General features: G+C 31.0%; 1 protein-coding gene across 1 annotated transcript in view; it reads right to left on the reverse strand.

Annotated features, from left to right (window-relative positions):
• Positions 1–15741, reverse strand: part of LOC143056305 (uncharacterized) — a 313066-nt gene that overhangs the window by 81209 nt on the left and 216116 nt on the right. Inside the window, exons 90-110 of the mRNA XM_076229390.1 lie at positions 15520–15687; positions 14822–15077; positions 14308–14471; positions 13584–13760; positions 11767–12019; positions 11268–11431; positions 10678–10851; positions 9761–10013; positions 8986–9155; positions 8343–8519; positions 7441–7696; positions 6700–6860; positions 6122–6295; positions 5616–5825; positions 5264–5306; positions 4738–4901; positions 3274–3435; positions 2753–3011; positions 1870–2039; positions 1258–1431; positions 80–289 (exon numbers count right to left, since the gene is read on the reverse strand). Coding sequence (XP_076085505.1) covers positions 80–289; positions 1258–1431; positions 1870–2039; positions 2753–3011; positions 3274–3435; positions 4738–4901; positions 5264–5306; positions 5616–5825; positions 6122–6295; positions 6700–6860; positions 7441–7696; positions 8343–8519; positions 8986–9155; positions 9761–10013; positions 10678–10851; positions 11268–11431; positions 11767–12019; positions 13584–13760; positions 14308–14471; positions 14822–15077; positions 15520–15687 — 3939 coding nt within the window. The remainder of the gene's footprint in view (positions 1–79; positions 290–1257; positions 1432–1869; positions 2040–2752; positions 3012–3273; positions 3436–4737; positions 4902–5263; positions 5307–5615; positions 5826–6121; positions 6296–6699; positions 6861–7440; positions 7697–8342; positions 8520–8985; positions 9156–9760; positions 10014–10677; positions 10852–11267; positions 11432–11766; positions 12020–13583; positions 13761–14307; positions 14472–14821; positions 15078–15519; positions 15688–15741) is intronic.

Consider the following 15741-nt stretch of genomic DNA (forward strand, 5'->3'; position numbering starts at 1 on the left):
CAACGTTTTCATAAAACAAATAAATGATAATCAATAATAGCAAACAATTACAACACATAAAATATTAATCTCTACTCACCAAAGTCAAAGTCTAGAAGAGAGACCTCAAAACTGTATTTCTCTACTCCAATCAGTAAGGAGAATTCACAGGGGTCCAGACTCAGGTAGACATTGAAGTCACTCATGGTCTCAGGGTCATTGACACAACAAGACACTTCAGAACATTTACTACCAATCAAACATACAATATCTCCATCCAAGACACCAGGGGATACTCCAAGAGTACAGTCTGTAAAAACATTTCATAGTTACGGTTTTAAAACAGAATAACTACAAAATTCTTCTAACATTGAATTTCAAAATTCTGATTATTTACAACCCATCTGGTTGCATTGGTTGATGACGATTCAATCAATTTCAAATTCCTGCTTTATTTATTTTTCTGCTTTATTTATTTTTCTGCTTTATTTTACACCATTGTCAACATGAGCCTATGTTACACTAACTGAAATAAACTGTTGCACTGAGAAATGTCTCTCCAATATGCAACTTCAATATGATAATGCAAATTTTGAAGCTAAAACTTTTACATGTAAAATATGCAACACATTCAAAATTTAAAACCTTTGCATGAAGGTGTAGGACCAATAAATCTAATTGGAAATTAGAAACTCCATTGCTAATACAACAGTATATGAAATGTCTTTTACTTATCAAAGGTGTTCCTCAAACTAATCTAACCACAAACTTCAACATGAACACTATGCAAAAGTTACAAATCAATGAACTATGACCATGAGGGCAGGTTTATACAATCAATGAACTATGACCATGAGGGCAGGTTTATACAATCAATGAACTATGACCATGAGGGCAGGTTTATACAATCAATGAACTATGACCATGAGGGCAGGTTTATACAATCTATGAACATAAGGGCAGGTTTATACAATCTCCATGCAGGGAAATGAAATGTGCAAGTGCTATTATGACTGCATACCAAGCATAATTCACTTACCAATAGAGGTTCAGTTTAAACAGACCTGATCACAAACTTTAACATGTAAACAAACAGTGGGGCAATAATAAACCCACAGTAATTTTTATCTAATTAATAGCAGTTAAGACAGAAAAAGTCAGCTTTTACTCTAGATACGCAGTCTTAACTATGAGATTATTTTTGGAAGAATTTCACTTTTTTAAAGACTTTTGAATTATTCCTATTTGTATACAAAAACTGACAGATTTTTGACTTACTGTTAACCCAGCCATCTACAGATCCTTGGTAGTCTCCAATAGTATGATTACAACGAGGTTTGTTCTGGTAAAGTGCTATTTCAGTTTCTTCCAATAACTTGGCAATCTGCCAGGAGTTCAATGTAGCATCATCTGCAAGGCCTCGGTTTGTCTTCCATTGTTCTTTAGTAAAACCTGAAATAAAATAACAATAGAATTATTGTTCTGTAACCCAAATCTTACAATAAAAAGAAATGAGATGACTGCAACTCAATCGAGTTATTTTCATACAAAAACAGGTTAAAAAAATGCTCTTGTTTCATGCTGAGGCCATTTAATTTGGTACCACATATATTTTAAATGATTACCATATTGTGGCAAATAGTCTATGGGCATTATCAGTTATCAGTATTGCCATAAGTTGTCCTAAGTGGTCCTGAGAGCTGTTCCACAAAATCATATATAGGACCTAGGGAAGATACTTTGGAATGTCAAATATGTGTGGATGCCAAGTACAGAGATACTTTATGTGATTATCTATGTGAAATTCTGTTGGGTTGCTGTTTAACTGAAGCATACCCCACACCTTCTTTAATTCATACCCAAACTAATAAACAATATAAGAAAACTTACCAACTTCAGAATATCCATAACCCCAATTTGAAAGACATGATGATCTTGTTAGTTCAACACTGTCCATTACTGTAAGACTGTATTCACATGGTGCACCATTCGTGGTACACACCTCAAACATAACAGATACTCTGTACAGATTCTGGTCTGGTAAATCGTCTATTGTGTACCTGGATAGAATTTTTTTTTATAAATAAATAGGTAAAATTGAGAATGAGTGGGGAATGTGACAACAACCTGACCATAGAGCAGACAACAGCCAAAGGCCACCCATGGGTCTTCAATGTATCGAGAAACTACCCTCATATACTGATCATTTATAAATTGATGCTCTGAATTGATTCATAGCAATCTATACCTAATTTCAAATAGACGATTGATTGATTGTTGATTGCTTCCTTTATGTTCAGTGGCAACCATTTCATGTACATTCAAGACAAGAAATAATATTAATAAGTAGGTTCTTCAAAGAGAGACAGCAAGAATAAAGGGCAGACTTTCTGGACTACCACTAGAAAACAAAGGTGTTTAAGATAGGATCATACATTAAGTCATGAAACAGGCCACCTACGAACACTTCAGAAGTTTTGCAAGGGCTGTTTAATGTGCAGAGAGTAATGTTCACTCCCTGTAGACATGATATAACAAGAAGGGACACATTTTCTATGAATTCTTTTAACACCTCTGTTCAATTTTTAAAAAATAATTGTTTGCTTAATTTCATAATTTCACAACTTAAAACAACAACAAAAAATTCTTGAGACAAATAAAGTAAAGATTTTACTGTACTTATCAAGTTGGATTTTGCTCATAAGTATGGATTTAAGCATGGTTTAACATAATCATATTTTGAGATAAGTAAAATTGACCAAAAAACACCTACTTGAATCTGAACACTCCTTTAATCCATAAATAATCTTCCTGTCCAAAGGTATAGTCTCTCAACATGAATTTTTCCTTGTAATTCTCCAAACTTATCTCCATGTACTGTGTACATCCATCCAAATTAAGTGAGAAATCAAATGTATGGTTGCCCAAAAATGGTACAGAAACACAGCATCTTACATCTGTACATTCGTCAGAAATAAAACAGGAAGTACCGCTGGATAACATGGGCAAATTGTTAATAGTTGAACCACAAGCTGAAACAAATAAATTTGTTATCAATAATTATATATTAATGGAAGATTACTCCTTATAATTTACACAGTTTACATTTGACTGCTTCTTATAATTCAAATTGCTCTAATTAAATAGACATCTTAATGTGGTAGAGGGACCAACAAATTTTTTTCATGAAGCAGTTATTCTATGTACATCTCTAACCTTGATGTTAACAATATGTTGGTGTCCACCTCTTGAAAGTATATTTGACCACAAGTCTACTTTTATACTTTAACTTACTATTATTCCATCCATTAGCTATAAACGGTGACATTTCATAGTCACATGTGTTCTTCAGATACCAAGCAACATCCAGTTCATCGTAGAGTCGTGTGAGGTCTGTTACAGCCATGGCATCTTTGTCAATGCTGTTACCAGTAGCCCAAGTGGTCAGAGAGAAGCCTGAAATTAAATGACATTTATCTATTACTAAAAGTCCTAGTTGTCAAAGAGGAGCCTGAAAAAAACAGCACTTATCTATATATGTATCTGATCTTAATATGTGTGTTATGTAATGCCTATTAGATTACTCCACATCATTTCTAGGTCCTTGGAAATGGTAATAATAAAACATTTTATTTGTGTCAAACAAATCTTTCAAATACCCTGAATTAGATGTGCTTACAAGAGACTACCGTCACATATTGCAATATTGAATTAAGTAAACGTGATTATCCCCCCTTTAACGTGTAAAATTTCATTAATATTTGCCATTTACTGTGGATTCATTTATTTTCATGGGTATCAATTTTCGTGGATTGCTGAAAAATTGCATATTCATGGATATTTCATTTCGTGGTTTTGCCAATCTCTGTATACAAAGCCTATTAACAAAATATGACATTCGTTGAACATTTAAATTTGTGGTTCACCTGTACCTACGAAAATTGGTATCCAATGAATAATAATGAATCTACCGTACGAGGAGTTTACACAGCAAATGTACATGTTGATTGGCACAGATAAACAGATGTATAGAAAGAAGTTAACAGACTTGGCGATTCCTATTTACTTCCAAAATAAAGAAGTTAACAGACTTGGCGATTCCTATTTACTTCCAAAATAAAGAAGTTAACAGACTTGGCGATTCCTATTTACTTCCAAAATAAAGAAGTTAACAGACTTGGCTATTCCTATTTACTTCCAAAATAAAGAAGTTAACAGACTTGGCGATTCCTATTTACTTCCAAAATAAAGAAGTTAACAGACTTGGCGATTCCTATTTACTTCCAAAATAAAGAAGTTAACAGACTTGGCGATTCCTATTTACTTCCAAAATAAAGAAGTTAACAGACTTGGCGATTCCTATTTACTTCCAAAATAAAGAAGTTAACAGACTTGGCGATTCCTATTTACTTCCAAAATAAAGAAGTTAACAGACTTGGCGATTCCTATTTACTTCCAAAATAAAGAAGTTAACAGACTTGGCTATTCCTATTTACTTCCAAAATAAAGAAGTTAACAGACTTGGCTATTCCTATTTACTTCCAAAATAAATTTGTAATTGGCAGTAATAACAAAATTCAAATGGAACAATGCATTTTGTTTTTTCTTTTTAAAAATACTGAAACATTTTTCACATTATTAACATATTGATGAATCAATTTTTAAGACATAAAAGGCTTTTTTTCACAAAAAAAAACAGTAACATTTTTTTTCATTTCATTTAAACTAAGATGAATCAATTTTTTAAAACATAAATACCTGCATTCTGATATGCCATTTGTGAGGCACATGTTTGCTTTTTAAATCTTGCATAGTCCAGTACAGACTGAGTCCAGGCACAACTACTATACATCTCCCAACAGGATGATATCTCCAAGGATACCATATATACTCCTTCACTCCAAAGATCATATATATTGTACCTGAATGAATATTCAACACAATGTTATAATTCTAATGTTGTTGTTACCGTCTTTAGGGTGTATAGTGTGCATTTGTGTATAGTATGCACCCCCTTTAAGGTCCAAGAAACTTGAGAAAAAAAGATTATTGTATATATAATATTCATTTTTTTTTGTCTTATATATTAAACTTAATGTTTATCCAAGAATAGAAATCAAACAAATCCTTTCTTAAACAATTTATTCATTCCAGCCGTCTTTTTATTGGTCTTTTTCTTATTCATCAATGACAAAATATCCATAAAAGAGTAGTTTCTGGTATTATTGAGTAGTTTCTGGTATTATTGAGACAGCATTTAATTATAAAACATTTTATATCTCACCTGATGCGAATTGTCTTTACTAAACTGAATTCATGCCATTTATCTGAAAGAAAAATAAGTATGAATGAATTAAAATCCTCATACATGGGAGAATATAGAATTTAATGCTTTGATGAAAGCTTGATTAAAATCTAAAACAATTTAAAAGTTTTAGATGCACCTTCATACTTATCATTTTGCTTATTGTTTTAGCTTAAAAATCTTTAAAATAGTAGGACCAACATTTGATTTCATGGAAAGTTATTTTCAAAATTAAATCATTGAACATCTTACAACAGTGAATCAAAAACAAATGGAAGAGAAACATTAAAAATATTTAAAGGGAGTCTACTTTTATTCATACAAATCTTACCAAATTCAAAGTCATGTAGAGGAATATAGAACTTCAGTTTTTCTATTCCAATGTAGATCTTTCTCTCACAGTCATCTATCTCAAAGAGCACTTCAAAAGTCTTGCTGATAAAATCTTCGTCTAAACAACAGCTGACAGCAGCACAGTCTGACTTCAGTCTACATGTCATTGGATTGGTAGAGATAGCTACTACATCGGTGTCAGAGCATTCTGAAATAAGATAAAGAATTTTATATTCATGAGAACCACCAGTCTTGAAATACATATCTTTAGCTTAAGAGATATTCAAATTTAAATAGATTTTCTGGAAAATTATACTATATTGTCATTCACAAGTACTTCAAACATATTCAGGCCATTTTTTTAGAATTCATTACAAAATTATTTTTGTCTCAACTCAACATTAAAATGATTTATATAAATCTTTATCTAAAAAAAATACAATTTGAAAAAAACTTAAGAATAATGTTCTGTAGTTTTTGACTGAACTTGTAAAATGAACTTACCTTTTTTCCAGCCATTGGTTGGTGAATCATAGGGTGACACGGATCGGCTACACTGTGATGATTGGAAGTATCTGGTTAGGTCCAAGTTCTGTAGAAGTTCTGAGATGTAATAAGCTGGGTAAACTTGTGTTGTGTCAATAGATCTCTCCCTACTCCACTGATCCAGGGAAAAGTCTGAAATCAAATATCACATTTACAGAATTAACATATGGATTTATTGATTTATTGTTGTATGCTAAATGTCAAGTAAGCCAAAAATTTCAAGCATACTCGAGAGAACTAAAAAAATAAAACAAATTTGAAAGAAAGAAAAATTTGAATTCAGAATACTTCAAACATTTATATATCCAAAGGACACTTTTCTACAGTATTTTTTAATAAGTAGACATAGTAATTAACAAGATTTAAGAACTTTTTAAGTGATTTTTTAACATTATATTCTTTAATTCAATTATTTTTTTTTAAATTGTTTACAGGCTAGTGATACAGAAGTTAAACTACTCAGACCACCTGGCCACTGTCATGCTCCCACAGAAAGACAAGCTGATATTTGGCACACTTTTATAACTAATTTTTACCTTTAACTCTATATGTATCATCCCATGTACATTTCTTTTTCGGAAACTTGACACCCTGAATGATAGTCTCTGTAAATTCACAACTTCCTGTCTCTAAACAGAAGGAAAAGCTTATATCCATCAAGTAAGCTCCCTCTCCAATGAAGTCCTCTATTTTGTATCTAAAAATTAATTACAAAATCAGTTGTACTATACTATAGAACTAATCAAAGTGCTTGTTAGCACCGAGGGTAAGGATTGCATTGACTTATCAGTGGGAAGTAAAATTAAACAATGCATTGTATAAAGCATTGGTTGTAGTTGATTCAACTACAATTATGGAAAAAGGAAGATAACTCCAATTTTAAAGATTACTTTAACAATGACATTATTTATATTTTAGAACAGATTTTAGATTCCTGCACCTTGCACAATTTATGTAATTTTCTTGACTGGTAAACAATCTTTTTGTAACTTGAATAACTGAGCATATATTTCATTGATAAATTTATGGAAACATGAGAAATATTCATAGATAGGATGTTTAGAATTTTATGATCAATGCACTATTCTGTATTTCAAAAGTAGTGATAAACCTTGAAAGTTTAGATAACAAGTTATCAAGTAAGTACTGTAAGAATGTCCTATTATCCTATTAGATAACTGTTTTGTGCATTAAGGATTGTGGGGAAAAAAATAGAAGGGATATCAAACTTCAGGGCTACAAAAATCCTAGCAAAAAAAATCCTAAGAAAAACTTACTCCATTTTTCCAACTCCTATGAGGTTGAATTGTTCAATAGTTCCAAAAGTGTAATCCAGTAATTTGTATTCTCTGTTCATTGATTCCAATCCAACAGTAATGTCCTGGTAACAATGGTTTATGTTAATACGGAAGTTCATTGTCTTGTTTGTTAGTGGAATGGTGATACAGCAGTCCAGACCAGTACATGTATCAGCAGAAACAGAACAGACAACTCCTGACGGTAACACAGGGACAGACACAGACATTCCACAATCTGAAAAGAGGTAATATCATGAATTTTTTAAAAAGTGCCCTTTCATTTATTTTATATAAATAAGGCTGTTAGCTTTCTTGTTTGAATTGTTTTACATTTGTTATTATATTGCATTTTATAGCTGACTATGCGGTATGGACTTTGCTCATTGTTGAAAGCTGTACAGTGACCTATAGATGTTAATGTCTGTGTCATTTTGGTCTCTTGTGGACAGTTGTCTCATTGGCAATCATACCACATCTTCTTTTTTATAATCGGGTTTTTTTTAAACAAAAAGAAATATTGAGAATGGAAATGGGGACTTTTACATTGGTAATGTATAATGCACAATAACAATCGAGAAAAAGATCAGAATGTATTCCTATCTTGAAGATTTGTATTTACTAAATGGGGGAGATACCAATCAAATTTTTTCTATAAAATGTGGGGAATAATGAATATCAAACGATGTAGAAGATATATTAAACTTAACAAGAATTTCAAAATATTTTTCATAGAAGTGTGAAAAGTAACTTTTTACTGCATTGCCAAAGCCATTTGCAGTGTTATATATAAAAGGATATCATACCAGTATATACAACTATCATAAACAGATTCATTTCACAGTTCAATATATACCATATACGATTAATACATAAAACCTTACCATTCTTGACACCTCCCACATTTCCTGAGTAGGTACTGCCCTCTTGATCACATGAAGGCTCATATAAATAGGCTGCAATTCCAGAGTCTGACATTAACTTGGAGGTTTCTGGTCCACTCAGAGGTTCACGCTTAGTCACACTGTTGTCTGTCAGCCATGTTGCCAAACCTTGGAAGTCTACAAAATTATTGACAAAGGAAGATAACTCCAATTTTAAAGATTACTTAAACAATGACATCAATTATATTTTAAGATCAGACATTCTATTCTACACCTTGTCGAGGTCTACAAAAGTCAATGAAAATGATACATTTGGACTTATCAGAGTTTTTCTTTCACGTCATTTTACTGTTTTCCCCTGGTTTGAAATTCCTTACAATATTTTTTTTCTGACAATTTTCTGCTTATTTCCTATTTTAAATTTAACTTTTCTGCATATTGTGATGCATGTGTAGACAAAATTTTACAGGATTATATTTACAAATAAAAACTTGCATGTCCCTTTCTCTCTTTTATAAATTGTCACCAAATGGTACTTTTTAAAAAAATCATGATATCTCAAAAATATTACACAACTCAAACTTTTAATTTAATATCAATTTGTCTTCTATATAAAAGATTTTGTGAAGTTATTTATATTTACCTGTATCTAGTACTGAATTCCAGTCACATGACAATTTAGGAAGTCTGTATTTGTCAAAGATAACAATATCAATTCCACATGGTGTTGTGTCCGTATCTGACTCACGACAAATCTGAAGTTTCATATCAATTAAATAATCTCCTTCCATCTCCAAGTCTCTTACAGTAAACCTGTTTGAAAATAATTTTCATTTAATAAGGTGTGTTTGCTCGATTTTCAGTACTAAATTTATTATAAATTTATATATATTCAGAAGAGATGATTACAAAATAATATCATAATTCATTATCTTTCAGGCATACGGTTTTGCCCAATGTTATGAACAGCATAGGGTGTTATTTCTCTCTTTTATTCACTATATAACACATTTTAAAGAAAAAAAGGGTTAAATTTTAACAGAAGTACATAGATTCAATATTTTATTCCACAAATTTAAAATCCATAAAAACATTTGACTTTCAACTGGTTCAAGAGCAAGTTTTCCCATAATGTGCTTTCTCTTTTATCTAAAACATCCATATACAAACAATATTTTGACTGAAAAGGACAGGTTTCAAATTTTAAACTATTGAATTATATACAATAGTTTAATATTTTATTGTTAAAAAACATGTTTTCCTTATAAAGTGACAAAGTTGTGGTGAAGTATATAGCATTTATCCAAAACACCTGACAGAGGTGCACCTGAAAGAGGTGGAACTAACAGATAAGTTAACAGGTAGGTTAAAATGAGACCAGTAACTGTTCAACATTTCATTATAAAAGATATACTTACTCCATTCTGACATATCCAAACAACCAAACTTCAGTCAGCTGACCCCATTCATAATCAAATAAGAGTGTACTGAATGTTAGTTTGTCTATTCCAACGCTTAGTTTGAACAGGCATGGCTCAAATTTCACAAATGTCTCAAAACTTTTGCCGATTCTTGTGTCTGGCAAACAACAGTAGACAGTTGTACAATCACTGCCAACATTGCATACAGCACCTGATATAGTGGGAAGAGTTGCCATAGTCTGTCCACATGCTGTTAATATAAAAAGGCAAAATTACACTCTTAAATGTATATAATTATTAAATTAATAGGACCTGATTCTCCTAGATTTTCTTATCATGAAAAAAGTTGTTAAATGACCAAAAGGAGGATTTATAAGTACTGATTGCAGCTCATTTGAACTTGTGTATGTAATCTTAAAGCTTTTTTTTTTACGCAATGAAAATTAACAACAAAAATAAGTAAATTGTTTTACAAAAAACCAACACAAGTTTTAACAATTACTATACACACTGATCTGAGTCCACACTTGTTCATCATGAAAAATCAAAGAGCTTGCCAGCACTGACAGTAAAGTTTGCATTAATTTTGCAAACAGAACTAAAAATTAAACATTGTTCTGTATAAAGCATAGGATGGAAATTGCATGACTTGAAGCAGATACTTTGCCCATATATTTTATTGGTTTAGCTACAATTATAACCATATTGAAAGAATATAACTCCCAATTAAGATATTAATTTAACAAAAAGATTCATGCACCATATACAAATAAGGTAATTTTCTTAACAAGAGTGGTTATACATATACACATCATGTTTTAACTTCATTTTCCAAGTACCCAATAAATTGCATTGAATAACATGGGTCAGGTTAATTTAATTACCAATACAAAAATATTCACACAACAACTTACAATTAGTCCATCCATTTGAATGTCCACTGTAAGGAGACACAGCACTACTACATTGTGTGTCCATCAAGAAATCTCCAATGGCTAACCTCTCTATCAGGGCAGACAGTTGATTAGTATCCAGATTATCATTCACACCTATACCTTTCTCATTCAGGAAACCAAGGAATGAAAAATCTGAAACAAAAGACATTTTATTCTTTGGCAATTCAGTAACAAGAAATTCCATTATCAAACACACATTAAAGCCATAAAAATGTTTTAATTGTGCTGCTTTAACAACTGTGGTTTTTTTTCTCCATTTTTTCCCACTGTAATACAGATTTATAAGTAATAAAAGTTGGTTAAAGAATTTTTTGAATCCCACTTTGGTACATAAAGACAAGAAACATTTGGAACTTTCGAACATTTTCATTGGGTTTGGTATCCAGATTACTAAGTTATTGGTTATTTTACTGAAGTGCTTTTGGTTTTTATGATTTTAACATAGTTTGCTTTCCAAACCTTTGAGCTTGAAATGAGTTGACTTGAGCTGAAACTGATATCATTTGTATTTTAACTATCTATGCTAAATCATCCTGAATTCTAAATACCTGCTTGAACATAATCATTCTTCCAATCACATGGTGCCTTTGGTAGGGCTGTACTTATCAAGACAGGGATAGTTATTTCACATGTTCCATTTGTCTCCATACAAATACTCATCTCTAAATCTACCATAAACTTCCTTTCTGCTTCAAGATTATCAATTTTGAACCTGAAATTATATTTTTTTGGAACATTCACTTATCTGAAACAAATAGTCCTTATATTGTATGTATCACAAATGAAACAACTTATATTTCCTACATTGCACTTCTTTAGCCAAGATTAAAGTTGAAATTTTTAAATTCATTTTTTCTGTGAGTGTAAGAGAACATTCAACTTTCTTTTACATCAACAGACTAGGCTGCCTTAGCTTCAAGCTGTAGTGTTTTATACTAAATTCCAGCTTTTTTAAAGTGATGGATCGTAAAATTTATATGTAAAATCATTAGCTGGGATCAATTAAGTAATCCATTAACAATTCATTCTTTAACTACTAGTACTTACTCAAGACCAATAACTCCATGCAATTTTACTTTTTTGACTTCACCATATGTATATCCAAACAAACTGATGGTAATTTCAAGCTTTTCAATGCCTATGATCATTTTACGGTTGCAGGGATCCAGTTTTAACTGTGTGTTAACATTCCTATTGATCCTTGGGAAGCTGCTACAACACATGACACCAGTACAAGAGCTGTACAGATGACAAATGGTACCAGATTGCAGCACTGGTAATTCTACATATTCTTCACAAGCTGAAGACGGGAAAAAAACGAATAAATTTTATTTACATTTATAACTGACTGATGTATAAAATAAATATGCTTGTATTAAGGTTATAAATGAATATACATTTCTTTAAGATTCCTACATGTTTGTCCTCTGAAATGGGTTATCGAAAAAAATAATAATCTTACTTTTGATAATTGATAGGATAATATCTGACACTAGTTCTTCAAAGATAATTTTGTCCATCACTTCTTTTCATTTTAAAGCATTTTAAATTACATAATTTATCAAGTTTTAATTCACTCTAGTTCAAATATTACAATTTGTCATTTTAATTCTTCACTTTTTCACTAACAGTGACTTGACTGTTAGTGTTGTTATTCAGATATTGCAGCTCATTCAAAATTTTGACCAAATTGCAATTTGTTTTATTAAACCAAATTGTTCAACTGGTCAAAATATTGAACAAATTGTTTAGCCAAAATGTGAAAGTGCAAGGTGATAAAATAAAACATACTTACAATCCTATAAGACTTTAACTCTTGTGACATAATGAGTCTATCAGTTTGTATAGGTATATTATAGTCATTTCCATGGTGAAGGAACTGTCATTATTTTGAATTGCTATAAAAATGTTCAATCTAAGCTTTCATATAGTTTTTCTTTCTAAAAGTATTCTATATTCATAAGAATCAGATATCATTTTAAATAAAACATCATATATTCAGTAAAATATGTGTGAAATAACAATATGCTCTTGATAAGTTTCCATGGGGAGATAACCTAAAATATTATTCTTTTGAATAGACTTTTTGAAAGAAAAAATGATTATCTCCCCATGGACACTTCCTACAAACATATTGCAATTTTACACATATTTTACTGAATATGAAATGTTTTAATTCACATAATGTCTGATTTTTATGAATATAGAATACTTTTAGAAAGAAAAACTATATGAAAGCTTAGTTTGGACATTTTTATAGCAATTCAAAATAATAACAATTCCTTCAGCATGGAAATGACTATAATATACCTATACAAACTGATAAACTGATTATGTCACAACATCATTAAAGTGGAGTTAAAGTCTTGTAGGATTGTAAGTATGTTTTATCTTATCACCTTGCACTTTCACTACTTGACTGTGGTTTTCTACAGCAGTTAGTTCAAATTTCTGACCAGTTGAACAATTTGATTTTATAAAACAAATTGCAATTTGGTCAGAATTTTGAATAAGTTGCAATTGGTGGATAGCAACACTTACAGTCAAGTCACTGTGATTAATTAATACTTTACTAGCTTTTTTTTCACATAACATCAATTTCTAGTTTTAACAATAATCAACTTTTCAAGCAAAATAACAATATCAACTTCATATTAGCTCATCTTAAAAAAAAAATAAGTATATTATGCAGTATACTGTTATCCTTTACAGTGTGATATTAGAGTATATATAATATTTTGTCAGTTAAATGTATTATCAGTCACATGACAATCATGTGATTACCACAGATAGTTTTAAAGCATTTATGGTATGACAGTTTGGTCACATGACAATCATGTGATGACTACAGACTGTGTTCTTACCTCTGTTCCATCCTTTATCATTGGGATAAAATGGGATAACATTCTGATCACAAGCATCGTCCATCATGTAAGGTGCGAGAGCTGTATCGTGCAGCAATTGAGCAATAGTGTGGACATCCAGTGGTACACTGTTAGTAGGTACACTTTTATCATCTAAGTATTCATTCAGACTGAATCCTGAAAAAAACAAATCGCTATTTTAAACATCTGGCCTTGGGGACATAAAACTTTCGAGTCATTTCTTTTGTACTCATACTCCAAAATCAACCAATCAAAATTCTGGATTTCATGTTTCGAGAATGATTTCTGTGCTCTGTGCAAAGTTTTATGACTTCAACCCCTGTTGCATACCTTGCAAAAAAAAATCTGAAAGAAACTCATTATTTTTTTTACCGTAAATATTCAGTGTAGGTTTATAATAGTGTATGAAAAGTATTTATGAATATATGTTTTTTTTTTTCTGGGAGGCAAGCTATGAATCTTTTTTTAACACATTGTTTTTTTTTTGGAAAATAAATTCAAATCATTTAGTACTGAGAGTATTTGTTTAGGTTGATTGTACAGGATTCTGTTCACATGATAGGATTTTCCAATGGTTAACCAAGTAACATTCAATTCTAGTTTTCCCATGGTTTGATTTTTGTTGACACAAAATTATAAGCAATAAATTATTGGAAAATCATATTGTGTAATCACACATAAAGGATTGATCTGATTTACTAACCAGGAATGACAAACTGTGAATCATAATCACATTCTGCTTTTGGTAACCTGTGATCCTGGAATACACGGGTATACACTTCACACGCCCCTCCTGATTCTAGACAGACTGATATATTCATAGAAACAACATATACTTTATCTGCTGTAAGATCATCTACCACAAAACTGAAATTAAAAATAATCAAAGCGCTTGTGAGCACTGAGGGTAAAGGTTGCTTTCATTGGTTAACACTTCACACGCCCCTCCTGGTTCTAGACATACTATGACATCCACAATGGTTGCTTCATGTATTAAAAAATATATACTTAAGCTTTAATAAATGCCTTAGGTAGCAGGATTAATCTAACAATAAACTCATATTTTCACAAAAGTTGAAATGTAAATTCCTAGAAATTTCTAATTTTCATAAAACATGCTCTATTTGTTTCTTAAAGATGATTTTCTTAAAACTGTTCCCTTAAACAATGCAATGAGAACAAAAATTGACAGACTTTTACTTCTTATATATACTTACTCTAAATTAAAAACTTCATTCATGGCATAATGTTGCACTGTACCAAAAGCAAAGTCGATGAGTGTATAGTCTAAATCAATACCCTCTAGTCCTATATAAATTTTGTAGTTACAAGGATCCAGTCTAACATATCCATTAAAGGTCAGTCCAAGGCTTGTAGAATCCACACAACAATCGACAGATGTACATGATGAGTCAAGGTGACATGTGGTATCACTTCCCAAACTTAATAAAGAACCAACAGGATCAACACAATCTAAAAATAAAAAGAATTTGCTTGTGTTATATAGTAAAGAGCTTGCCCTTGTAGTTACTTTACAATCATCTGTATGCTCTAAGGTCAATTAAAGATGTGATTTTTGGCTGACCTTTTGTTGTCACAAATATATTTATTATTTTTGTTAAATACAAATTTCTAAAATTTTGCAATGCCTTAAAAAATAATTTTGCTTCTATCATTACAATAAGTATTCATCTAAGATCAGTACAATATCATTTAATTTTTTAAATTTCTAAAACAAGAAATTATTTCAGGGTTTATTACTGACAATTGAAATCATATATTAGTTGTATTACCAGTTTACATTACATTAATTTAATTTGTTAGCCTTTGTTCTGTTTTGCAATGTGGTATTTTGATATTTCTTTTCAAAACTGCTGAAAATATTCTCCAGTTTTCAATTAAAAATATCACTCACCATTTTTCCAGTTGTTTGCATCAGCCCCTGTGTAAGGAGCTGCAGTCCTACTACATGGGGTCCTCTTCATGTACTGTGAAATACCAGTCAAGCGTAGAATATCTGACACATGATGATCATCCAGGGTAGAAATACTATTGTCAGTCTTATACTGAGTCAGTGAAAAGTCTGAAAAGGATACATTGAAATTTATTTTAAAGTGCCATTAAATAAAACTGTCAC

Source organism: Mytilus galloprovincialis, chromosome 13 (genome assembly GCF_965363235.1).
Source record: "Mytilus galloprovincialis chromosome 13, xbMytGall1.hap1.1, whole genome shotgun sequence".
NCBI classification, from domain to species: domain Eukaryota; kingdom Metazoa; phylum Mollusca; class Bivalvia; order Mytilida; family Mytilidae; genus Mytilus; species Mytilus galloprovincialis.